General features: G+C 37.8%; 4 protein-coding genes across 9 annotated transcripts in view; 3 read left to right on the forward strand and 1 right to left on the reverse strand.

The window, feature by feature from the left end:
• The window catches only part of LOC103043077 (UDP-glucuronosyltransferase 2C1), a 17404-nt gene extending 14464 nt beyond the window's left edge, over positions 1-2940 (forward strand). For 3 of the 4 annotated variants that reach the window (XM_049469787.1, XM_022668637.2, XM_049469789.1), the window contains one exon: positions 1621-2940. In XM_049469787.1, coding sequence (XP_049325744.1) covers positions 1621-1657 — 37 coding nt within the window. In that variant the 3' untranslated portion in view covers positions 1658-2940. Of the gene's footprint in view, positions 1-62 lie in introns of all 4 variants that reach the window. The other variant, XM_049469788.1, reaches the window with a different exon arrangement.
• The window catches only part of LOC103042764 (UDP-glucuronosyltransferase 2C1-like), a 25288-nt gene extending 245 nt beyond the window's left edge, over positions 1-25043 (forward strand). Inside the window, exons 1-3 of one of the 3 annotated variants that reach the window (XM_049469792.1) lie at positions 13225-14671; positions 14925-15473; positions 22651-25043. In XM_049469792.1, the coding sequence (XP_049325749.1) occupies positions 14933-15473; positions 22651-23696 (1587 nt within the window). In that variant the 5' untranslated portion in view covers positions 13225-14671; positions 14925-14932 and the 3' untranslated portion in view covers positions 23697-25043. Of the gene's footprint in view, positions 1-13224; positions 14672-14924; positions 16854-18290; positions 18381-22104 lie in introns of those variants that run through there. The other 2 variants (XM_049469793.1, XM_049469791.1) reach the window with 2 other exon arrangements.
• The window catches only part of elfn1b (extracellular leucine-rich repeat and fibronectin type III domain containing 1b), a 214009-nt gene that overhangs the window by 106549 nt on the left and 82157 nt on the right, over positions 1-25303 (reverse strand). The gene's annotated exons all lie outside the window — the stretch shown is intronic.
• Positions 6352-11225, forward strand: LOC125780384 (UDP-glucuronosyltransferase 2C1-like). Its single transcript, XM_022668636.2, has 2 exons — positions 6352-6452; positions 7444-11225. Exon 2 carries the CDS (start codon positions 7452-7454, stop codon positions 9036-9038), a length of 1587 nt encoding a protein of 528 aa, XP_022524357.2. The 5' UTR covers positions 6352-6452; positions 7444-7451; the 3' UTR covers positions 9039-11225.

A 25303-nucleotide genomic window follows, 5' to 3' on the forward strand; every position in this document is an offset into this window, starting at 1 on the left:
AACAAAGAATCACTTTCTCCCAGTTGTATACTTGATTGTTTTCTCTATGGATTTCTCTCTAGGTGCCACAATGAATGGAAACACAGTGTTAACATGTGCTCTAGTCTTAACGAGTCTGATGGTAGCCTCGATCAAAGCAGGAAACATCCTGGTAGTTCCGGTTGATGGCAGCCATTGGATCAACATGAAAGTCTTGATTGAGGCACTTCATGACAAAGGACACAAAATTACAGTGATACGAGCAGCAGAAAGCTGGTATATTACTGAAAAGTCCCATCTTTACACTTCCATCACCATACCGATGCCTGGGTTACTTGATGAGAAATTCATAAAGACTTATGTAAACAGACTCTTGGAAATCCGGAGGGAGGGCTCCATGTTTGCTCGCTTGATACTGGAAAAGGAGATGTGGGAAAAAGCAGGACAAATGATAGAAAGAGAGAAGGAACTGATAATGAGAGTAGTTGAGGACAAGCAGTTGGTGAAATCCTTGAAAGACTCCAAATATGACTTGTGTCTTGTTGACCCTGCTTCAATTAGTGGGGTCATTATCGGCCATTTTCTACAACTACCTCTTGTTTTCAACGTTCGGTGGCTAGCTATGGCTGAAGGTCATTTTGCGATAGCCCCTTCCCCACTATCTTATGTTCCTATGCCAATGATGGAGTTATCCGATCGCATGACCTTTTTCCAGAGAGTATTTAACATGGTCATGTACACTGTTACAAATTTACAACTTAAGTATTTTCTGGATCCAACCTACAACGCACTGTGTGAACACATTTTTGGTCCAGGAGTAAACTACTATGAAATCGTTCAAGGAGCAGATTTATGGCTCTACAGAAGTGACTTTGTTTTTGATTTTCCACGACCCACTATGCCAAACATTGTCTACATGAGCGGTTTCCAGTGCAAACCATCAAAGCCTCTTCCAGGAGATCTTGAGGACTTTGTGCAGAGTTCTGGTGAACATGGTGTCATCATCATGTCTCTGGGCACGTTGATTGAACAGCTTCCTCGTGATGTTGCTGATGCAGTAGCTGAAGCATTTGCAGAGCTTCCACAGAAAGTTATCTGGAGATACAAAGGAGAAAGACCATCAACCCTTGGGAACAACACTTTACTGGTGGACTGGATGCCTCAGAATGATCTCCTTGGTCACCCCAAGACCAGGGCCTTTGTGGCACATGGTGGAACTAATGGAGTTCAAGAAGCTATCTATCATGGAGTTCCTCTTGTTGGGTTCGGGCTTGTCTGGGATCAGCCTGACAATCTTTCAAAAATGAAAGTTAGGGGAGCAGCTAAGATGGTGGACATTGCAACCTTGGACAAGAGCTCCTTCCTCCAAACTGTAAAAGAAGTTCTTCATGATCCTTCATACCGGGAAAACATGCAGAGACTCTCCAGACTCCATAAAGACGTACCTGTAAAGCCCTTAGATAATGCTGTCTTCTGGATCGAGCATGTTATGAGGCATGGTGGTGCTCCTCATCTACGAACTGAATCTTACAAAATGCCCTGGTATTCTTATCACTCTGTTGATGTCCTGCTGTTCCTGCTGTCTGTAGTTTCATTAATAGTCTTTATCACGTACAGAGTCATCAGATATTGCTGCTGTAGGCTGTGCATGAGGAGGAAAACCACCAAACGAGAGTGATTCTTAGTTTTGAAAATGTCTGGTCAATGACCTTATTGATTTTAAGAATCACTTTTACAGTTAAGTCTGATATAATTACAATAATAATGGGTTATATGTCTTGATCTTACAGGAGGCCATCACTAAATATTTTTGAGTGTGGGGCTAAGCTTTATCAAGGGGGATCTAAGAAGAAACCTCTGAATAAAAACGTTCCACATTATGAAACCTTTTTTTTATTATTATATAGACAACAAATTAGAATAAATGCCTTATAGCAGTGAGTGTGTTTGTTGGTACAGACACTTTATGAGTTTAAAATGCCTCTACTAACAAGAGCCTCAAGCAAATACATAAGCAATGGTACTGGCTCCAATATACACTACTTAAACTCTAAAAAATATTCATTGGTACAGTAAAATGTGCTTTTGTTCAATGGTTCTTCAGCTTTCCTTTAACATATGGGTGAAACGTTTTTACAGATAACATATTTGACACCAGATTTCCATTTCTATTTAAATTATATTTATTTCCTCTTATTAATTTGACTTATTTTTGACACAAAGAAATCAGAGGAGAGCAGAGCAGTATTAGGTATATCAGGGTATTTCATGCTTATGAATGTGAACCGGTAAACAGTGCTGAATCCTGCTGGATCTGTTCAACAGGACAGTAAACTCCAGCTAACTCATGTGCTCAGGATAGCCACCCAGCTAATCACAGCTATACACTTCCCCGCCCCCACAGACTGAGCACCAATCAACAGATGTGCAAATCCAAATTAGCATTTTAACTCTTGAGCATTAAATTCAGCATCTGAACATTTATAATGTTTCATTTTTAAAGATTCTAAATCTAAACATGTTTAGAATATAAAACAAAACAACAAGATCCCAAAGTATTTCCTATATCCTCGCTGTCCAATGAAAAAACAAGTATCTCCGTTTCTGTCGATTTATAGTTTTTCCTACATAATTTGAACAGACAAACTGTCTCTACACTGTGTCAAAATTTCTTGATAAACAGACCAATAGAAATATCTAAAAAATAAACTCTTTTTACATTGACATTCATTGAAAGAAGGTTTTTTCTTTTTCCTGTAAAGTAAAGTTTTGAAGATACTTGCTTTTTTTGGACAGCGGTGATATATAGTAAATATACCGTATATATGTTGATCAATGTTTAATTAGACACATTAATGTACAGTTCTGTACTTTTGTACAGTGTTAGGGTAAACTTCTGAAAATCTGGAATTAACTTTCTGAAGATTTTGTTGGATTTATTGTGCATTTTAGATAAATACAATAAAAAATATGTGTTTTGTCTTCACAACATTTGTCTTGCTTTTGCTTTACATGTTTCTCCAAATGACTGTGTGGTCATTTCCCTTTTATAACTGTCAGTTAAAGTACTAATACATCATATATGATATAAGTGGCTTCCATTTTTTTGTGTACACAGGAAAACATATGTCATTCTAAAAATTATTTATGTTTCAAACATTTCAGGACATGCCTCTGAATATCCAAGTCCAGTCTTTTTTTCGAGCTGTTATGCAATCTGAACAGACTCTGTGAGGGCTCACACTTATAAGATTCAATCACACGTAATCTGGGCAGGTTTTCACTGCAGGTATAAATGGTTACAGGATTATACCGCATTGTACTGTTAAATATGAGACTGTTGCTTTTGATAGATGTGTCCAGTCCCACATTCCTGTCCTGATTTTACAGCTACTAAATTATAACTGCACTGTGGCGTTAGCAGCATGCTAACTACCAGCCTAATCACACCTCACTACAATAACATAAACACACCGGCTACTAGCCTACGTACTGCAGCTATCTTATCAGCTGCAGCTAGTTTATCTACTGCAGCTAGCTAATCTACTGCAGCAAGCTAATTTACTGCAGCTAGCTAATCTACTGCAGCTAGCTAATCTGCTGCAGCTAGCTAATTTACTGCAGCTAGCTAATCTACTGCAGCTAGCTGATCTTCTGCAGCTAGCTAATTTACTGCAGCTAGTTAATTTACTGCAGCTAGCTAATCTACTGCAGCTAGCTAATTTACTGCAGCTAGCTAATCTACTGCAGCTAGCTGATCTTCTGCAGCTAGCTAATTTACTGCAGCTAGCTAATTTACTGCAGCTAGCTAATCTGCTGCAGCTAGCTAATTTACTGCAGCTAGCTAATTTACTGCAGCTAGCTAATCTACTGCAGCTAGCTAATTTACTGCAGCTAGCTAATCTACTGCAGCTAGCTAATTTACTGCAGCTAGCTAATCTACTGCAGCTAGCTAATCTTCTGCAGCTAGCTAATATACTGCAGCTAGTTTATCTACTGCAGCTAGCTAATCTACTGCAGCTAGTTTATCTACTGCAGCTAGCTAATTTACTGCAGCTAGTTTATCTACTGCAGCTAGCTAATTTACTGCAGCTAGTTTATCTACTGCAGCTAGTTTATCTACTGCAGCTAGTTTATCTACTGCAGCTAGCTAATTTACTGCAGCTAGTTTATCTACTGCAGCTAGTTTATCTACTGCAGCTAGTTTATCTACTGCAGCTAGCTAATTTACTGCATCTAGTTTATCTACTGCAGCTAGTTTATCTACTGCAGCTAGTTTATCTACTGCAGCTAGCTAATTTACTGCAGCTAGTTTATCTACTGCAGCTAGTTAATTTACTGCAGCTAGTTTATCTACTGCAGCTAGCTAATCTACTGCAGCTAGTTTATCTACTGCAGCTAGTTTATCTACTGCAGCTAGTTTATCTACTGCAGCTAGCTAATCTACTGCAGCTAGTTTATCTACTGCAGCTAGCTAATTTACTGCAGCTAGTTTATCTACTGCAGCTAGTTTATCTACTGCAGCTAGTTTATCTACTGCAGCTAGCTAATTTACTGCAGCTAGTTTATCTACTGCAGCTAGTTTATCTACTGCAGCTAGTTTATCTACTGCAGCTAGCTAATTTACTGCATCTAGTTTATCTACTGCAGCTAGTTTATCTACTGCAGCTAGTTTATCTACTGCAGCTAGCTAATTTACTGCAGCTAGTTTATCTACTGCAGCTAGTTAATTTACTGCAGCTAGTTTATCTACTGCAGCTAGCTAATCTACTGCAGCTAGTTTATCTACTGCAGCTAGTTTATCTACTGCAGCTAGTTTATCTACTGCAGCTAGCTAATCTACTGCAGCTAGTTTATCTACTGCAGCTAGCTAATTTACTGCAGCTAGTTTATCTACTGCAGCTAGATAATCTACTGCAGCTAGTTTATCTACTGCAGCTAGCTAATTTACTGCAGCTAGTTTATCTACTGCAGCTAGATAATCTACTGCAGCTAGCTAATCTACTGCAGCCTAGATAATCTACTGCAGCTAGCTAATCTACTGCAGCTAGTTTATCTACTGCAGCCCTCATCTATGATGGTTTCTGCTGAGGAACAAACTTCAGAAGAACAAACTTCTGAGACTGCTGGGAGATGTTTTTTAGCCTTTGCCACTTGTCGGCTGGCATTTACCAGAAAAACAGACGTTTATTGATGCCTTATAATTCGGTGCGCCTTATAATGTGAAAAATAGTTTTATTTAAAAAAATATATATTTCTAAATTGATGGCTTATAAAGGTTTAGTTGTTACATTTTTTATTGCAAAATGTAAATAAATGTAGGTCTCCTAACATGCTTTTCAAGCAAAATATCTGCTAGGAACACAAAAATGAACTTTCCTAGAAAATGACCCATTTGTGGAACCACAATATTACACAACATTTTAGTTATTTTAATCAACTATTTCTATATTACTTTGTTTTCCAATAGTTACAACACTATGTTTTCTAATATCTCCAACCCTAGTTCATTTGTCTAAAATGCAAAAAAAAAAAAAAACCTCTGTAACCTTATCTTCCCTCAAAAAAAAAAAAAAAAAACACAGCTTGTTAATACCAATACACACATTTTACAAAACTATACAAAACGTGTTCACTAAAATGGCTTGTCACAATTAGCATTAAAGGGGAGAAAAGGGGGTGAAAAAAAAAAAAACTATCGTCATATTTTGCACTTTTAATTTTAGTTATTTAGTCTTCCCATTCAGACATTTTAGAACATGCTAATATGATTTTCCTTTTTAAATGTTCATATGTCAGTTGGCATCATTGTATAATTATTTATATACAAAATAAAAAAAGGTAAAATTAGGGTATTGTATGCATTATTTCTGCTACTGTTTAACAATCTCAGTATTCTGGAAGCAGCTTACTTCTGACTGAAGAAATAGCATATGTCTCTGAGATAAAGAAAGTTGGTGTTCTGGAGATGGTAAACATGCAGTTTATATTATCTAATAATAATTTCAGACAAATAAACTATGTAAAATCACACCATTGTTTAATTTTTTATCTAATTGGAATTTGAAATGAGTTGCAGGTCTAACATGCAGGACGTATATTTAAAGTTTAATAAACATGAAATATATTGGGTTTATACTGTCTGAACTGAAATAAATGTGAATGTATGATACATTGCTTTTATATAAGTAACGTTTTCCATGCTGAACTATCCTAACTGGGTTCTATCAATTTTACCTTTTACCACGTTTTTTTAAAATAATTCTTGTCGTATTACCTACAGTCCACATGCTAAACTATATCAGTGTCAGTAAACAGTGAAAGATTAACAAGGGTTATAAAAATCAGTGTACTCTGCTCTCTCACACACTGCTGAATAAACCTTCTTTATTTATGGCAGTATTCACAGAAAGTGAATAGCCAGTGACTAAAACGCCAGCAATACCCTCAGACTGCTCTACAGCGGCTTTCAGGTAGGGAATGTATTTGTTGTGTTTGTCTTTTCTATAGATTTTCTCAATATAGTGGTCTGTGGTAGTAATAGTAGTAAAGTTGTTCTTTAGTAATCCGTCTAGGTTTTTTTTTTTTGTTGCTTTTCCGGAAAGTTTGCATTCAAAGTTTTTGGAAATTTATATTTTCTCAGTCAGCAACAACTTTATAAAAAAATATTACAGCAAATTTATATATTCATTTGTGTAAGCTCTATAATGTATAATGTTTAAGTTTTCTGTGTGTATACACAAAGGGCCCTAACTTACACCCTGTGCAAGGTGTGTTATGATGCTCCTTGCTATCATACACCCCGTCAACAGTCTATTTTCACACCTTGCACCTGCATTGTTTAAATAGCAAAGACGCTTACAAATATATCTACGCTGATAGGCATTGTGGAAGTGAGGTGTATTCAGGAACGTTTCTGGTGCATTGCTATCTTGGCAACAGAAAACATGGGTATGCTGTTGCCTGATTAAAATCCCGACAACAGCCAACTCTCATTCCTGTCTGTTCAACGTACGTACACTCCTGCTTATTTTACACAGACACACACCAGGGCACTTAGCAGGACACAAACCCAACTTTTACATGAACAATAAACACAATACAACAAGCTGAGAAGTGAAGAAGCCCTGCACCATTAAAATATCAATCTGTCCATTTCAGATCGCATCTCCCCCTTCAAGGGAATGGGAAGTGACACGCTGATTGTTTTTTTTTTACATTTTGCACAAAACACACCCATGATTAAGTACCTGCCTTTTTTAGCATGTGGAGCCACGCAAGGTAAACCTTTGGTATATTTGCATCCTCACGATCCAAGAGACACACTGTCCTCAATCAAGCTGCGTAGTGCGTGGTTCATGTCTCACCTATAGATCACTAAAATATGGGCCAAAATATCACTTTCTTTTAATATTATCTACCAGTTGTATACTTAGATGTTTTTCTCTATGGATTTCTCTCTAGGTGCCACAATGAATGAAAGCACACTGTTTACATGTGCTCTGGTCTTAACGAGTCTGATGGTAGCCTCGATCAAAGCAGGAAACATCCTGGTAGTCCCAGTCGATGGCAGCCATTGGATCAACATGAAAGTCTTGATTGAGGCACTTCATGACAAAGGACACAAAATTACAGTGATACGAGCAGCAGAAAGCTGGTATATTACTGAAAAGTCCCATCTTTACACTTCCATCACCATCCAAAATCCTGGGCTGTTTGATGAGGAAATAATAGAAGGTTACATAAACAGGCTTTTAGAAATCCGGAGGGAGGGCTCCATCTTTGCTCGCCTGATGCTGGAGAAGGAGATGTGGGAAAAAGAACGAGAAATTCTGGAATATGATAAGGAACTGGTGATGAGCATAGTTAAGAACAAGCAGTTGGTGAAATCCTTGAAAGATGCAAAATTTGACTTGTGTCTTGTTGACCCTGCTTCAGTTAATGGTGCTATTATAGGACACTTTCTAAAACTACCTCTTGTTTTCAACGTTCGTTGGCTTACCCATGGTGAAGGTCATTTTGCGATAGCCCCTTCACCACTATCTTATGTTCCTGTGCAAATGCAGGAGTTACCAGATCGCATGAGCTTTTTCCAAAGAGTATTTAACGGGGTCATGTACATTGTTACAAATTTACAAGTAAAGTATTTTCTGGAGCCAACCTACAACGCACTGTGTGATCGTGTTTTTGGTCCAGGAGTAAACTACTATGAAATCGTTCAAGGAGCAGATTTATGGCTTTTCAGAAGTGACTTTGTTTTTGATTTTCCACGACCCACTATGCCAAACATTGTCTACATGAGCGGTTTCCAGTGCAAACCATCAAAGCCTCTTCCAGGAGATCTTGAGGACTTTGTGCAGAGTTCTGGTGAACATGGTGTCATCATCATGTCTCTGGGTACATTCATTGAAAAGCTTCCTCGTGATGTTGCTGATGCAGTAGCTGAAGCATTTGCAGAGCTTCCACAGAAAGTTATCTGGAGATACAAAGGAGAAAGACCATCAACCCTTGGGAACAACACTTTACTGGTGGACTGGATGCCTCAGAATGATCTCCTTGGTCACCCCAAGACCAGGGCCTTTGTGGCACATGGTGGAACTAATGGAGTTCAAGAAGCTATCTATCATGGAGTTCCTCTTGTTGGTTTGGGGCTCATCTGGGATCAGCCTGACAATCTTTTAAAAATGAAAGTTAGGGGAGCAGCTAAGATGGTTAACTTGGCAACCTTGGACAAGAACTCCTTCCTCCAAACTGTAAAAGAAGTTCTTCATGATCCTTCATACCGGGAAAACATGCAGAGACTCTCCAGACTCCATAAAGACGTACCTGTAAAGCCCTTAGATAATGCTGTCTTCTGGATTGAGCATGTTATGAGGCATGGTGGTGCTCCTCATCTACGAACTGAATCTTACAAAATGCCCTGGTATTCTTATCACTCTGTTGATGTCCTGCTGTTCCTGCTGTCTGTAGTTTCATTAATAGTCTTTATTACGTACAGAGTCATCAGATATTGCTGCTGTAGGCTGTGCATGAGGAGGAAAACCAACAAACGAGAGTGATAACAGATGCTGTAAATACTGTACATCTCTTAAAACCCGAAGCCTAGACAAAAGACACCTCGCCCCCAGACTGAGCACCAATCAACAGTTGAGTTACAGTCTAACAATAACTGATAGCTCTCTATAGCAAATCAGAATCACAAATTAAACACTTGAGCATTATATTCAAGAAGCGTCTAGAAAAAGACTAAAGATTCTCATGCCTTGCAGCATTAAGGAGCACTGTACTTTTCTCTACACCTTAAACACTCTGGTCCCACTTCCCTGAAAGCAGTTTTTATTGTAGAGCTAACAGTCCCATGGGAGAACTTAGTAAAAGAGACCTATAAGCCCAAGAAACTGCTCTACGCAGAACTAGCAGCAGATGCTCAAGGTTTTGTGGCCACTTCCACTATCAGGCTGTTGAAAGATCTTAGCATCTATGGCCAGACTCTGCGAACGACTATTAACTCAGTCTCTAAAACGTCTGAAAGAAGCAGCCAGTGGATCTGGATCAAGCAGAAGGACCCTAACTGGGAGCAAAGAACATCTACATGACCTGTTGGCTAGTCCCTCCTCCCTATCCCCCACTTGAGTCCTATAGGCAAGTTAAACATCCAGGCAATCCTCTTGATTGGGCATGAGACACAGGCTCAGGCTTGATCACCACCTTTAATGAGAGTGTCTGCTGTTTAAAGGCTAAAACACCACCTGATTCAAAGCCATACTACTGATGTGTCCCAAAATTAAAATTTTCCAAGGCAAACCACATGTGTATTATTTTTTGGCACAAAGGACAGTATATCATTTCGTCCTAGTGTGTCTTTCACTGTAATCAGATATGACACTGCAGTTCATGTTAGCATGTGTTGCATGAATGCGCTAGCCAGCATAGTCCAGATCACTTTAGCTAACCTAGCTTAGATATCTCAGACACCCTCTGCCTTGTTGTCCCAGCTGCACATAGACCACTGATATGAATACGAACACTCCAATTCCTGTCCCTAGTAAGCTAACCTAGTGCTTGTGATAAATGACCTGGCTAAAGTAGCTTAGTTACCTTAGTTTTCTCCACCTGTCGAATTCACTCCCAACATCTACTCTGTTTTAATCCCTCTTTGGTCACTGATCTTTTTTTGACGAATGCTGAGGCTTTTTAGGCTGTGTAGCAGCTAAGATTTGCTTGCTTGCTTCCATGGCCATTGGCCACACCCACACAAATCTCCCTCAGATACTGCACAGTTCCAGTAATAAAAGACTGTCTTTAGCTCTGCTGACCAGAGCTGCCAGTGCTTTAACTCAGCATGTTTCCTTAATATCCAGATCATACATTTACTACTGAAAATATAATTCTTAATGGTCCTTTAATTTCAAAATAATAGATTATTTGCTATGTAGTCACACCAATGACTTGTGACTTGTGACTCCTGGGAATCACAATTTTCCCTACTTTGGTTACAAATATTATATATCATAGGTATGTGTAGATAATTACAGTTAAATAAAACACTTATTGTCACAAAATATGGTATGCACCCTTTTTCTTTTACATTTCTGGGGTGTTTGGAATACTAAACAGTTGATTAAAAAAACAAATATTGGCTATTGATGGCTCATGAAGATTTACATGTTAAAATAATATTTTGGTAAAATATAATTTTTTTTTTTTTGCCGTAACACTTTTTTTTTTCCAAGCATAATATCTGTAAAGGCTAAGGGTGGAAAAATGAACATTTCCAGATAATTAAGTATTTGTGGAACCACAAAACTGACATACAGATTCTAGATTGAATTTAAATCAGGATGTTTTTGTTCAACCATTCCTGTAGTACTTTGTCTCCCAATAGTTATGGTAGTTATTTCTGATGTGACCATTTGGAAATTTGGAAGCTAAGAGGCAGTTAAATTAGGGGTTACATTAGCTTAACTGGTTATGTCTGGTATAACGTGAACAAATATATCTTTTTATATTTCCCTTTAGCTTTGCTGACCAGAGCTGACAGTGCTTAAACTTTGCATGCTCCTTAATATCCTTAATGATATTTTCATTTCAAAATAAGAGATTATCTACTATGTGGTAACACCAGTGACTTGCCTGTTGGTGTCATTGTTTTATTAAATAATAGTTTAAAAATAAATTCATGCTCCCCAAGGAGAATTTGGGAGGTTTATGCTCTATTTCTGCTCCTGTCCAACAATCTTTATATCGTGGTACACACTAAGAAAAGTAAGTACAGATTTGTACTTAAAAGAGTACAAAGCTTGTCGCTGGGGCTGTACCTTATATTAAGGTACAAAAAAGTACCTTTAAGTTAAAGTCCTCTTTTGTACCCATGGTTTTTGTGCCAGTAAAGATTATAAAAATTATAAACATTATCATCAACTGAATATGGCTCAAAAACTTGATGATCCAAAATTGTCTGGCTTTCAAATAAAAAATGTGCAATTAAAATATATATTGTTTATCAGTACAGTGATACTGAATACTGAATGTACCCTTTGGCTGGTTAAATGGTACAAATATGTACTTATTGCTGTTAGAAATGACTTTGTACTTCAGAGGGAACAAATCTGACCCTGTAAAGACCAATATTGTACCTTTGAGGGTACAATTATGAAGAGTGTACCTTTAAGTACAAAAAAGTACTCATATCGTACCTCTGTTTTTTAGAGTGTAGCAGCTTTTCAGAAAGTGCTAATGTAAGCAATCACTTAGCAACACAATAACAACCACTTAGTAACAACGTCCTATGACAGGGCTTATACCTTAACAACTGATATGAGCTCTGTTACCTGTGCAACCATCCTGCGCTTCCTTTAGGAATTGCACTTTTAAAATGTGCTAATATTATATTATAATATATTCGCCATATACTACAGTATATGTTGTGCTTACTTAAATAAATAAAAGCAAATAAATAAATGAATACATCAAGTTTATTAAACAGGAATGCAACTACAGAACAAATGCACACTTGATTGTACCTGTCTATATACTCAGCATCTGAACGGCACATTTATGACCTGCGACCTCTGCTTGTATCTTTGCTTGATTTGTAGCTCTTGTTGGTGGATGGAGAGTAAATTCATATAATGTCTCTACCGTGGTACTAAAATGCAACTATGATGTACTGAATAAATGTGTTTCTTATTTAAAATATATCTCATAATGTGTTTTTATTGTCCTTGCCCCTGTTTTAAAAACGTTGACCCCTATTCATAAAGCCCTAATGATGTGACTGTTCATACTTCAGCCAGGGGGCTTACTGGCTAGTGATGACTTGCAATTACTAATCACTTAATTACTAAAGTTGTTCACTACAGCCAGAGAGGATCCAGGGAGTAAACATAGAGAACGAGGTAAAGATCTATTGTGGAGTCTTGCAGACAGATATTAAGATAAACAGGTAAGACTTTCATTCATTGTTCATGCGTGTAGAGGTTACATGTGCTGAAAGATTTTTTGTAAACTTTAGCATCAGAAAAAGATAACCTAAGTCATTAAAAAAGTAGTTTTTAAATGATGATTTCATTTATTAAGGGGAAAAAAGCAATCCAAATAATCAATCCAAAAAACCCACAACAACATCTAAAGAACTACAGGTCTCAGTTGCCTCAGGTAATATCAGTGTGGTTCAGTAATAAGAACAATACTGGGCAAAAATAGTTTCAATAGGAGAGTTCCAAGGCAAAAAACAATGCTGACCAAAAAGAACACAAAGGCCTGTCTGACATTTGCCAAAACTTCTTGAAGATCCCGAGTATGGCGTCAAATCAATGTCAGAAGTCGGGGCGCAAAAATACCAGGTGAAACAAATTTACCAGCGTGTTTTAACATTTTGTGTGTGTAAATTAACTTCTTGCAAGCGCAAATGTCAAGCTCACGAGCAAAAAAAAGGGAATCACGTGCGCGCTACCTTCAAGAGCCGGAGGAAGGCGGAGAAATAAGGACAGCAGGAGAGTTAGCTTAACTAACTATACTACAATCCAAACAACCCGCTCTCCGGCACTGTTAGCTCGGGTATAGTGCCCTGAATGAACAGCCCTCCAGCGCTGTCTGCCCGGGTTTAGTGCCCGGAGTGATTTAGTGCTATCTCGTTCAGCACCGGACGCTCTAGACGCTAAACAAAAGAGCCAGTCGCTCCAGGCACTAAACCTGGGCAGAGAGTGCTGGAGGGTCGCCGAGAACGGGCTGTTTGGATGTTAGCCTAGCTGGTTAGCTAATTCTCCTGCCGTCCTTATTTCTCCACCTTCCTCCACCGGCTCTTGGAGATATCAGCAATAGCATTTGTTGAGGAAGGCGACCCTGACCCTGCCCCCAACCTGTTAAAACCACCTCTTTCAAAAGGGGTGGAGCAAAACCAAAACGCTCGAGCAAAACCAAAAGCCGCAGGTAATTCACCGAGCACGCAAGAAGAACTGTAAATTCAAAAGGAAAATAAACACCCGAGACGAGAAAAATGCAGCTCAAGAGAGATATTCTGTTCAGCGTGCACACAATTCCCTTTTTTTGGTCGTGTGCTACACATTTGCGCTCACGAGAAGCAAAATGTTAAAACATGCTGGTTAATTTTTTTCACCTGGTATTTTTGCGCCATACCCCAGGACTTTGTGAAAATATTCTGTGGGCTGTGTAAGGTATGTATTCTGTTACATCTGGTGTAAAACAAACACAGAATTTCAGAAAAAGATTGTCACACTGAACGTAAAACATGGTGGTGGTAGTGTGATGGCCTGATCCTGCATTGCTGCTTTAAGACCTGGACAACTTGCTGTAATAGATGAAACCATGAATTCTCCTGAATGTTTGACCATCAGTTTGTGACCTTAAGCTCGGGTGTACTTGGGTTCTGCAGCAAAACAATGATTTGAAACACACCAGCAGGTCCATCTCTAACCTGGTGGAAAAAAAAACTAAATTAAGGTTTTGGAGGGGTCTAGTCAAAGTCTGATTGACATGCTGTGGCATGACCTTAAACAGGCTGTTTATGCTCAAAATCCCTGCAATGTAGGTGAATTAAAACAATTCTCCAATGAAAAATGGACCTCTGTTTCTACGTTGAGGTAGGAAAACTGATTAAATGAAATGAAAATGATCCAGTTGAAGTTGCAGAAAGACCCTCCAGTCCCAAATGCTGTGTTCCTCATCTACAAATGCAAAACAAAAAGTAAAAGCTGCCAATGGTAGCACCGATGGTTAATTACTGATTCCAACCTTATTACCACAAAAACGAATGCAAACTTGCTAATTTAATCTGATCATCAACAGATCTGATGTAAGAAACAAATCCAGTCTGATCTGGGCATAGCCAAAGTAAATGCGAGGAATACTACAATAATTTCTGTTATATTTTCTATATCTAACTGTTCTAACTTGTCCTGATTTGGGGTTGAATCCATTCAACCCTTCACCGCAGTTCTTGACCTATCATTTTACCTACAGTCCACAGGTTAATCTATATCAGTGTCAATAAATAGTAAAAGATTAACATGGGTTATGAAGTCCTTTGTTCTTTCACACACTGCTGAATGAACTTTCCCTCAAATCCCTTCAGGTATTTATGTCAGTATGGACAGAAAGAAATCTAAACTCCAGTGACTAAAAGACCAGCGATACCATCAGACTAACATCCATGCTCTACAGCAGCTTTCAGGTAATTCATTTATTTGTTGTGTATATTTTGGGTGGCTGTCGTTGTTATACTCTTATACTCATATTCTCTTATACGCCTATAAATGCATTCATTTGTATTTATTTTAATAAGTTCTTTAGCATTTGTTCCTATATTTGTTTAATTATCTAAAACATTTTTACTGTAATGTTTATATACAGAAAAGTATCACTTTCTTTTAATCTTATCTCCCAGTTGTACACTTAGATGTTTTTCTCTATGAATTTCTCTCTAGGTGCCACAATGAATGGAAGCACAGTGTTTACATGTGCTCTGGTCTTAACAAGTCTGATGGTAGCCTCGATCCAAGCAGGAAACATCCTGGTAGTTCCGGTTGATGGCAGCCATTGGATCAACATGAAAGTCTTGATTGAGGCACTTCATGCCAAAGGACACAAAATTACAGTGATACGAGCAGCAGAAAGCTGGTATATTACTGAAAAGTCCCATCTTTACACTTCCATCACCATACCGATGCCTGGGTTACTTGATGAGGAATTCATGAAAGGTTACATAAACAGGCTCCTGGAAATCCGGAGGGAGGGCTCCATGTTTGCTCGTCTGATCCTGGAAAAGGAGATGTGGGAAAAAGCAGGAGAAATGTTGGAAAAGGAGAAAAAACTAGTGATGAGAATAGTTGAAGATAAGAAGTTGGTAAAATCTCTGAAAGATGCCAAATATGACTTGTGTCTTGTTGACCCTGCTTTCCTCAGTGGCGTCATTATCGGCCATTTTCTAAAACTACCTCTTGTTTTCAACGTTCGGTGGATAGCCGGAGGTGAAGGTCATTTTGCGATAGCCCCTTCACCACTATCTTATGTTCCTATGCCAATGCTGGAGTTATCCGATCGCATGACCTTTTTCCAGAGAGTATTTAACATGGTCATGTACACTGTTCTGAATTTACAAGTAAAGTATTTTCTGGAGCCAACCTACAACGCACTGTGTGATCGTGTTTTTGGTCCAGGAGTAAACTACTATGAAATCGTTCAAGGAGCAGATTTATGGCTTTTCAGAAGTGACTTTGTTTTTGATTTTCCACGACCCACTATGCCAAACATTGTCTACATGAGCGGTTTCCAGTGCAAACCATCAAAGCCTCTTCCAGGAGATCTTGAGGACTTTGTGCAGAGTTCTGGTGAACATGGCGTCATCATCATGTCTCTGGGCACGTTGATTGAACAGCTTCCTCGTGATGTTGCTGATGCAATAGCTGAAGCATTTGCAGAGCTTCCACAGAAAGTTATCTGGAGATACAAAGGAGAAAGACCATCAACCCTTGGAAACAACACTTTACTGGTGGACTGGATGCCTCAGAATGATCTCCTTGGTCACCCCAAGACCAGGGCCTTTGTGGCACATGGTGGAACTAATGGAGTTCAAGAAGCTATCTATCATGGAGTTCCTCTTGTTGGGTTCGGGCTCATCTGGGATCAGCCTGACAATCTTTCAAAAATGAAAGTGAGGGGAGCAGCTAAGATGGTGGACATTGCAACCTTGGACAAGAGCTCCTTCCTCCAAACTGTAAAAGAAGTTCTTCATGATCCTTCATACCGGGAAAACATGCAGAGACTCTCCAGACTCCATAAAGACGTACCTGTAAAGCCCTTAGATAATGCTGTCTTCTGGATCGAGCATGTTATGAGGCATGGTGGTGCTCCTCATCTACGAACTGAATCTTACAAAATGCCCTGGTATTCTTATCACTCTGTTGATGTCCTGCTGTTCCTGCTGTCTGTAGTTTCATTAATAGTCTTTATTACGTACAGAGTCATCAGATATTGCTGCTGTAGGCTGTGCATGAGGAGGAAAACCACCAAACGAGAGTGATTCTTAGTAGATTCTTAGGTGCATTCATGATTATGTTCTGTTGGTCAGTTCTGTCTATTAAGGATTTTTGAGAGTTCTAATGTGTACATCTGCACAGATGAATTATTATGGTATTACATGGTTGTGTTCTGTGATGACAGTTATAATTGAACATGTCTTGACCTTGCAGCAATGCAGGGCACTCCCCTTTTTTGTATATGGTGCACACAAATCTAGACAAAGCTATTGTCATATTGACACTTGGTGCTTAACATAAAGGCAATAACTGTTATACTCTGGGCAAAATGTTTTTAATGCCATTAACTGTTGCACAAATAAATACCACATTCAATCACTTGTAGTGTGCTTTATGTTGTTTTTAAACAGTTTAATAAAGACTTGAAATGAAAACTCACAGTTCAAACTTCAAATTAGCATACATCAGGCTAAATTCTTAGTAATATTATCCTGACTATTTAGACTATGTACAAAGAAAGCAGATATATTAGAGAAACAAGTGGATGAACAAGTGCATCACACTTAAAGCTGAATGCTCTAAGCCAAACACTCCATTTACAGGGACTGTACTTGCAACAGGGTTAAAGACGTAAATGTAAAAGTTTGTTCCTAATTTTAAGGTTCTTCCTACTTATATCTCTTTTAAAAAAGTAAACAAAAAATATATGTCTATAGATAATAATCTGAGTTAGAACCTAAATAATGGCCTAGACTTACAATATAGACCACTTTACCTCACCCTATTTCATGGACAATAACTGTAACAGTAAGACAGTAAGTCTTCAATAATTTCTTCTTCTAGCAGCAAAAACTGGCAAAGAAGAAACATGATCACAAACAATAAAGAATGCTAACATTTTAGTGGTAGTCTGGGTGTGTTTCCTGATAACGAAAAATCTTAGTGATTTACGAACAACTTTAATAACAGTGTAACTTTATGAACACTAATTTTTGTAAGCCTGAAATTTCACAGTGTAGGAGATAAATACTTGCAAACAGCAGTAATTTTCATGTAAAAAAAAAAATAAATAAAATTTAGAGTTAATTTCTGGATTTGACACATGACAACATATCTTTTTTGGTATAATGAGTGTCTTTGAAGTAAAGAAAATCATATACTTATAATGAGGTTAAGCACTTTGGAACGCACCTGCTCCAAATGTCGTAGAGCAATTAGACTTAGGTGATTACAAATGTAGACAGTTTCTGATGGGTTAAATAATGAGAATATTGAAGCTTAATTCCTAGTTCTGGAACCACAGTATAGTCCTTAAGGATTGTACATTAACCTTTATGACATAGACTTAAGTAAGAAATAACAATTACTCTACAGCGTCTACACAGTGCATTCCTACATTGCAGGCCTACAATGCAAAAGAACATGGGAAATGTATTTATATTAACAAATTCAATTTACCAGAAAACATAAAATGACTTCACCATAAAGAAACATGAAATAGTTTGGGTTTATACTGTCTGCAATAAAATACCCGTCAGATTGAAAATTAAGTAAATGTAAGAAATAATGCATTTTGTTTTTGCATTTAACATGTCCATTCCAATTCTCTCTGATTTGAAGTTGTAAAAAATGTAAATTTTAACAACCACTGTTATTATTAAATGATACTTTTTTATTGTTATCAAAACTCCACAGAATAAAAAATGTATATGTAAGCTATATTATTGCCAATACCTAGTGAAATATTAACATGGGTTATTAAGCCCAGTGCTCTTTCACACACTGCTGGATGAACTTTAGCTCACACCACGCTTGTGTATTTATGGCAGTATGCACAGCAGGAAAGGTGGATAAAACACCAGCGTTACAGTCAGACTGACATTCATGCTCTATAGCTGCATTCAGGTAAAGAATTCCATTTTTTTTTCTTCTGAAAAATCTCAGTCAGCAATATAATTACATAAAAAATCATTCAGCAATTAATTTCAGTTGTAATTCATCACTGATTGCTGTTTTTCTGTTTCTCTTTCTAAGACATTATTCTGCTTTTATCGTAGCGCTGAGATTTAGAAAGTACCACTTTCTTAGAACATCATCTTTCAATTGTATATTTAGATGAACTATAACAAATATATACTGTATAATGAACACCTTTTTACTGTATAAACTGTTTCAGTGGGCTACTGTAGCTCTAAAAGGATCATGGTAGAAATACTGTGAATAGTGAATTCTATAGTAAATATATTTTTACGGTGAATCACAGTACTCTCATTCTGAAAGGGTTTTCTCTTTGGCAGTTTAAACAACAATATATGAAAGCCCATTTCCACCATGTAAAAAATGGTGCTTCAGTTAGTCATAATAACGAGAAACTAAGTCGTAATGTAGTTTTAAAGTTTTTAATAAATTAGATACCATTTTGCTGCATTCTGGTGTATTTTAACAGGTTGTTAAAACACCTAATTTTATGTACAACAGTGACTGGTTGCCAAGCTAAGGACACTGGACCTACACGAAAGAGTGCAATATAACTTCTACCATGGCAAGCAACATTATACACCAGCTCATGTGGATTTTATATAACTTTATCTGTAGTTAGCTAGTTAGCTTAATGCACAGCTAGCTGCGTTAGCCTAAGCAAAGTCCACTGTTCTAAAAAAATACACACCCTAGAGCTGGAGTTATTACTTTACAGATCCCAGTAATTTATTGCTTTGTTTAGCAGATAACATGTAAATCTGCAGCCTGATTCAGATCTTTGTTATGACCTGCCCTCACTGCTGTCAAACCAAGTGACTGGAAATAAACAGATAAATAGCTAACGTCAGCTAACTGCTAGAAATGGCCATGAGTAATGTTTACTCATTTTGGATGCAAGAAATCACTCAACATATAGCCAATCACATTCACAGATAAACTGAGTGAATAACATATTTTCAGCATATTCGTTGCTCATAATCAGATATGACACGTCTGCTCCTCCACTGTGACTGACTGCAGTTAGCATGTTAGCATGTGTAGCATGATTGTGTTAGCCAGCATAGTCTACATCACGTTAGCTAACCCTGCTAAACTAGCTAAGCTATCTTAAGCACTCCCTGCCTTGTTTTTCTAGCTGCACACAGACCGCTGATAGAAATGAGAACACTAACATTTATTATTCATTAAAATGCTCATCCACAGTACGCTAACCTAGTGGTTGTGATAAATGACCTGGATAAAGTAGGAAACGAACCTCTTTCAGGAGAAAAGTAAGAAGCTCTGAATCTTGCAGTCTTTCTGAGCTCAGAGTCTTTTTCCTCTCTTAAAAACACTGACAATATTTACTCCTGTTTTATTCTGTCTTTGGTCATTGAGCTTTTTGATGAATGCTGAGTTTTTTTTAGGCTGAATCAGCCCGCTAGCTTTCATGGCTGCAGCACTGCTGCTGGTGTTTTTAAACCTGGAACCTCAGGGGTGGAGTTAGTGTTGGGGAATTAGCAGCAGGTGGGGTCAGAGGTCACACCACACAGATTTCTGTGAGATACTGCACAGTTCTAGTAATGAACACGAACGCGATAAAAACGCTCTGTGTGGCCTGTCCAACAGGCGATGAGTCGCTTGGGGGCGTGTCTCACTCAGAACCAGCTGTCGCTGGTGGGCGTTTTCCAAATACGGCACATACAGAAACAAGGGTTCAGCCTCTCTACACAATTCCTAAACATTAAACAGTCGTACAGACAATTCACAAACAATAAATAATTCTATCTTTTATAACTACTACTAAGTACAATTATTTAACATAATTATTTCATATTACAATAAATGGGTTTACGTAAATATAAAATACATTATTTTTCTTCATGTAGTAAATCATTCTCTTAATTTATATATATTTTAGATATTTAAAATAATTAAAAATATTGTTAACTCAATGTAATAAATAATTCCTTGGATGTAATTAATATGCTTACTTAAATATAATAAATTATCCTCTTGATTTAATAAACAGTATTTCTCTTAATTTTATAAATATTTCCTTCAGTTGTAATAAATCGTTACGTTAACTTTATTAAATAATTCCCTTTGTTTCAATAAAAGGTTCTGTTGATTTAATAAATAATTCCCTCAGTTTTAATATAGAGTTTTCTATTAAATAAGGTAATTCTCTTAGGATTTACTTCTGGTTTACTTCTAGTAGTATAGTGGGGAACCTCAGATCAGCTCAGTTTAGTTCTGTTTCCACTCTCCGGAGGAATAAATCTTCAGTAGGAATCAAAAATCAGAACAGCAATTTCAGGTTGAACATATGAGAATCTGTTTCTGATTGGTAGTCGCCGCCGCGCGTCGCTACTCATTTGCATAAAGTTAAGTTCTGGTCAACTCTCTCGCGTTGCTCAAACCGCCCGCTTCCGGCTGCATTTGCTCTTACTCTCTTTCTTCCTCCCCCTCTTTCTCTCGTTCTCTCCTTGTGTCTCGTTCTCTCTCTTTCTCTTTCAGTCTTTTCTCATTCTCTCTCAGTCCCTCTTTTTCTTGTGCTCTCTCTCCTTCTCTCTTTCTGCTGTTTGCTAAGTGCGGACCACGCCTTATAGAAGTAGAAAAGGAGGAAGAAAAAGGGGAGGGAACTCGGGGAAATTTGGGCTGGAGTTCTGAACTGCGTGCTGAAGAAGCGTGCAGTTATATCCCCCCCTTTTTTATTTTAATGAGAAGTGGAAGAGCAGAGAGAGAAAAAAAAAAGGGGTTGCAGGGGAGGAGGTAGTTAGTTAGGGGAGGTATTTATAGGACGGTTGATTGATACGGGGTGGAGTTAGAACGTAGAGTTCGGGCGTGGTCCTTCTCCCAAACTTTTGTTATTACATAACATCATCTATTGACTGACAGACTACAAAAGTCACAAATCACCAATTACAAAGGAATCTCAACAGAAGATATTGAATTAAAATGTGTGAGTGGAAATGAACTACTGTAGAAATAAAAATAAACTTCAGAATTTTCTCTAAAACTTATAAATAAATTCAACAGGGCTAGGTAATATGTTTAATGGGGGGAGGGGGGTGCAAACGAATAATTAAGAAAAGATTAGGGGACACATCCCTCTTAGATTTAATGTTGTTTATCTTAACAGATAATCAGAAAGCTTAACATGGTCTTTACATCAGCTTGAAAATGTTAAACAAATAACTGATATTAACTCTAAATGCTTTATTTTAATGAATTTATGTGAGTAGAGTGTTTATTTGCCAGATCGATTACATTCTGCTACATGATGCTAGCTACGTAGCTAACGCTAAGTACACTGTACTGTGAGAGAGTCAAATTAGCGAGTCACACCTTCCTTAACTAGTGAGCAGAACATTTCCAAAATAAACAATCTCTCCTTACATTTTAACAGCTATTTTTACCTGCAGTCATTTAGTTAATAACATCATCAGTTTGGTGTATAGGTAAAATCACTGCATAAATGTTTGGCTAGCTAGCTCTATTTAGTGAAGCTTGTCACTTGTCTTCTCTACCCAGCTTCTTTGCATGCTAAAATATTTTGTTTTATGATATTTGTGTGTGTGTTATTATTTTTTTTTTTTTACAGTATTTACAGGATAGTTTTTACATATTTTTACAGTGTGTTTTTTTTCTATGGATTTCTCTCTAGGTGCCACAATGAATGGAAGCACAGTCCTAAAATGTGCTCTGGTCTTGGCAAGTCTGATAGCCTCTATCCAAGCAGGAAACATCCTGGTAGTTCCGGTTGATGGAAGCCATTGGGTCAACATGAAAATCCTGATTGAGGCACTTCATGCCAAAGGGCACAATATTACAGTGATACGAGCAGCAGATAGTTGGTATATTACTGAAAAATCCCCTCTTTACACTTCCATCACCATCCAAAGTCCTGGGCTGTTTGACCAGGAATTCATGAAAGGTTACATAAACAGACTCTTGGAAATCCGGAGGGATGGTTCCACCTTTGCTCGTCTGATGCTGGAGAAGGAGATGTGGGAAAAAGCAGGAGAAATGATTGTAAAAGAGAAGAAACTAGTGATGGAAATAGTTGAGGACAAGCAGTTAGTACAAACATTAAAAGATGCCAAATATGATTTGTGTCTTGTTGACCCCGCTTTGATTAGTGGCATCCTTATAGGTGGCTTTCTAAAACTGCCTCTTGTTTTTAATGTTCGGTGGACGGTTCATGGTGAAGGTCATTTTGCGATAGCCCCTTCCCCACTATCTTATGTGCCTCTGCCAATGCTGGAGTTACCTGATCGCATGACCTTTTTCCAGAGAGTATTTAACGTGGTCATGTCCCTTGTTACAGAGTTACAAGTCAAATATTTTCTAGAACCAGATTACAACGCACTGTGTAAACAAGTGTTGGGGCCTGAAGCAAATTACTTTGAAATAGTCCAAGGCGCAGATTTGTGGCTTTTCCGAGGTGATTTTATCTTTGAATTCCCAAGACCCACTATGCCAAACATTGTCTACATGAGCGGTTTCCAGTGCAAACCATCAAAGTCTCTTCCACGAGATCTTGAGGACTTTGTGCAGAGTTCTGGTGAACATGGTGTCATCATCATGTCTCTGGGCACGTTGATTGAACAGCTTCCTCGTGATGTTGCTGATGCAATAGCTGAAGCATTTGCAGAGCTTCCACAGAAAGTTATCTGGAGATACAAAGGAGAAAGACCATCAACCCTTGGGAACAACACTTTACTGGTGGACTGGATGCCTCAGAATGATCTCCTTGGTCACCCCAAGACCAGGGCCTTTGTGGCACATGGTGGAACTAATGGAGTTCAAGAAGCTATCTATCATGGAGTTCCTCTTGTTGGGTTTGGGCTCATCTGGGATCAGCCTGACAATCTTTCAAAAATGAAAGTGAGGGGAGCAGCTAAGATGGTGGACATTGCAACCTTGGACAAGAACTCCTTCCTCCAAACTGTAAAAGAAGTTCTTCATGATCCTTCATACCGGGAAAACATGCAGAGACTCTCCAGACTCCATAAAGACGTACCTGTAAAGCCCTTAGATAATGCTGTCTTCTGGATCGAGCATGTTATGAGGCATGGTGGTGCTCCTCATCTACGAACTGAATCTTACAAAATGCCCTGGTATTCTTATCACTCTGTTGATGTCCTGCTGTTCCTGCTGTCTGTAGTTTCATTAATAGTCTTTATTACGTACAGAGTCATCAGATATTGCTGCTGTAGGCTGTGCATGAGGAGGAAAAACACCAAACGAGAGTGATTCGTGAAAGTGTTTATTTAAATTATCATTCAGCAATCATGTTCTGTACTTATCTTTTAAAAAAATTGTTTTACCCAAGATTTAAGCATCAGATTGCAATGTTATTCTAAAGGAAGACAGAAGTTATTAGGAATGACAAAAGTTTGTCAGTTTAGACATATTGGCTATATTAATTGATTTACATTAATTTAGCTATATTAATTGAGATATAAAAGTAATGTGTAATTCAACATCCCGGAAGTCTCGGCACAGAGCTGTTCGAGTTGATAATGGTTTCCTGAAATATTTCATTACTTGTAACTTGAATGTTCCTCCCATGTGTTATTTAAACAAGACCAATATTGTCCTCATACTGCTACCATCTGAAGAGTTGCTCTAAAGTCACAGATACTATAGCATGTCCGTCCGCATTGCCAGACCCATCTCTGATTGAAATTGTATAGGATGCTATTTGACTCAGCAGGAACTGCTTGAATATTCAAGTTGCATTGGATGGATTATCGCAGAACACGATTAGGAATTTCTACAGCTCCATGCTGAGAGTCTGGCATGTTCTGTTAGACATGCGTTTCCCACTAATTCTGTATGTTTAGCTCAATAAATAATGCTTTTATTAGTCTACATTTTTAATCCGATACTTCCTTCTGGGTGCAAGTATTTTTTGATGAGGAATGTACTTTTGCTGTGCAGTATATTGGCTTGGATGCTTCTAAATCTGTTTGTGTGTACAGATATTTCAGCCCTCCAGACCACTCCACTACACACTTAAGCCTTATTTAGAGAGGAACATTTTACATGGAATTATAATAATAATAAATTATTATCAGAGATTCTCTGTAATTTATTTGTGGCTAATTGCTCCATGTCAGTCATTTTTACACACGGCACACTCCCCTCAGCAAAGATTCTCATGATTTTTACCTTTAAAATGAGCAATTAAAATTACAAAATATTAAATTCAAAAGGCAAGAGAAAGGACTCCTCAGAAGTGACAACATTTCTTAAAACAATTAGTCAATGATACACCCCCTGCAACAGTACTGTAGTAGTTTGTGCAATGCCTTTTATTCTGCTGTAGACAAATAAAAATACTATTGTGTTTAATATCATTTGTGAAGCTTTTCCAGGCTTTTACCTCAGCCTCTTCCAGGTGTTTTTTTGGGGAGGGGGTTACTCCCTTTAGTCTCCTCTTTTAGCAGGTAAAATACAAGCTCTGTAGAGCTTTAATCTGTAGATTGACTAAACCAGTATAAAACCTTCAACATCTTTCCCCTGATGAACTTTATTGTATTTTAGCAGTGTGTTCTTAGTGATTACCTTACTGCATAATAAAAGTCTTCCAAATTGTTTTGTTGCATCTTTATTAAAATTTACAGAAAAAATGTTTCTACAGACTTCTGAGTTTATTGTAATGCTGTCATCAATCAATCAATCAACCTTTATTTAAACTCGGAGTACATTGAGGGTGGCCCTCATTTACAATGCAGACGAGCAATTACATAGGGAAGGGATTGACAGAAACAACAACAGCAAAAAGTAGATATAATAAAATAAGTAATACAAAAGCATAAAAACAGCATTATAATAATGTATAAGAATTATTAAAA

Source organism: Astyanax mexicanus, chromosome 21, assembly GCF_023375975.1.
Source record: "Astyanax mexicanus isolate ESR-SI-001 chromosome 21, AstMex3_surface, whole genome shotgun sequence".
In the NCBI taxonomy this organism is placed as follows: Eukaryota; Metazoa; Chordata; class Actinopteri; order Characiformes; family Acestrorhamphidae; genus Astyanax; species Astyanax mexicanus.

Excerpts from the sequence above, each read along its gene's own strand:
- LOC125780384 (XM_022668636.2), top strand. The coding sequence starts at position 7,452 with ATGAATGAAAGCACACTGTTTACATGTGCTCTGGTCTTAACGAGTCTG.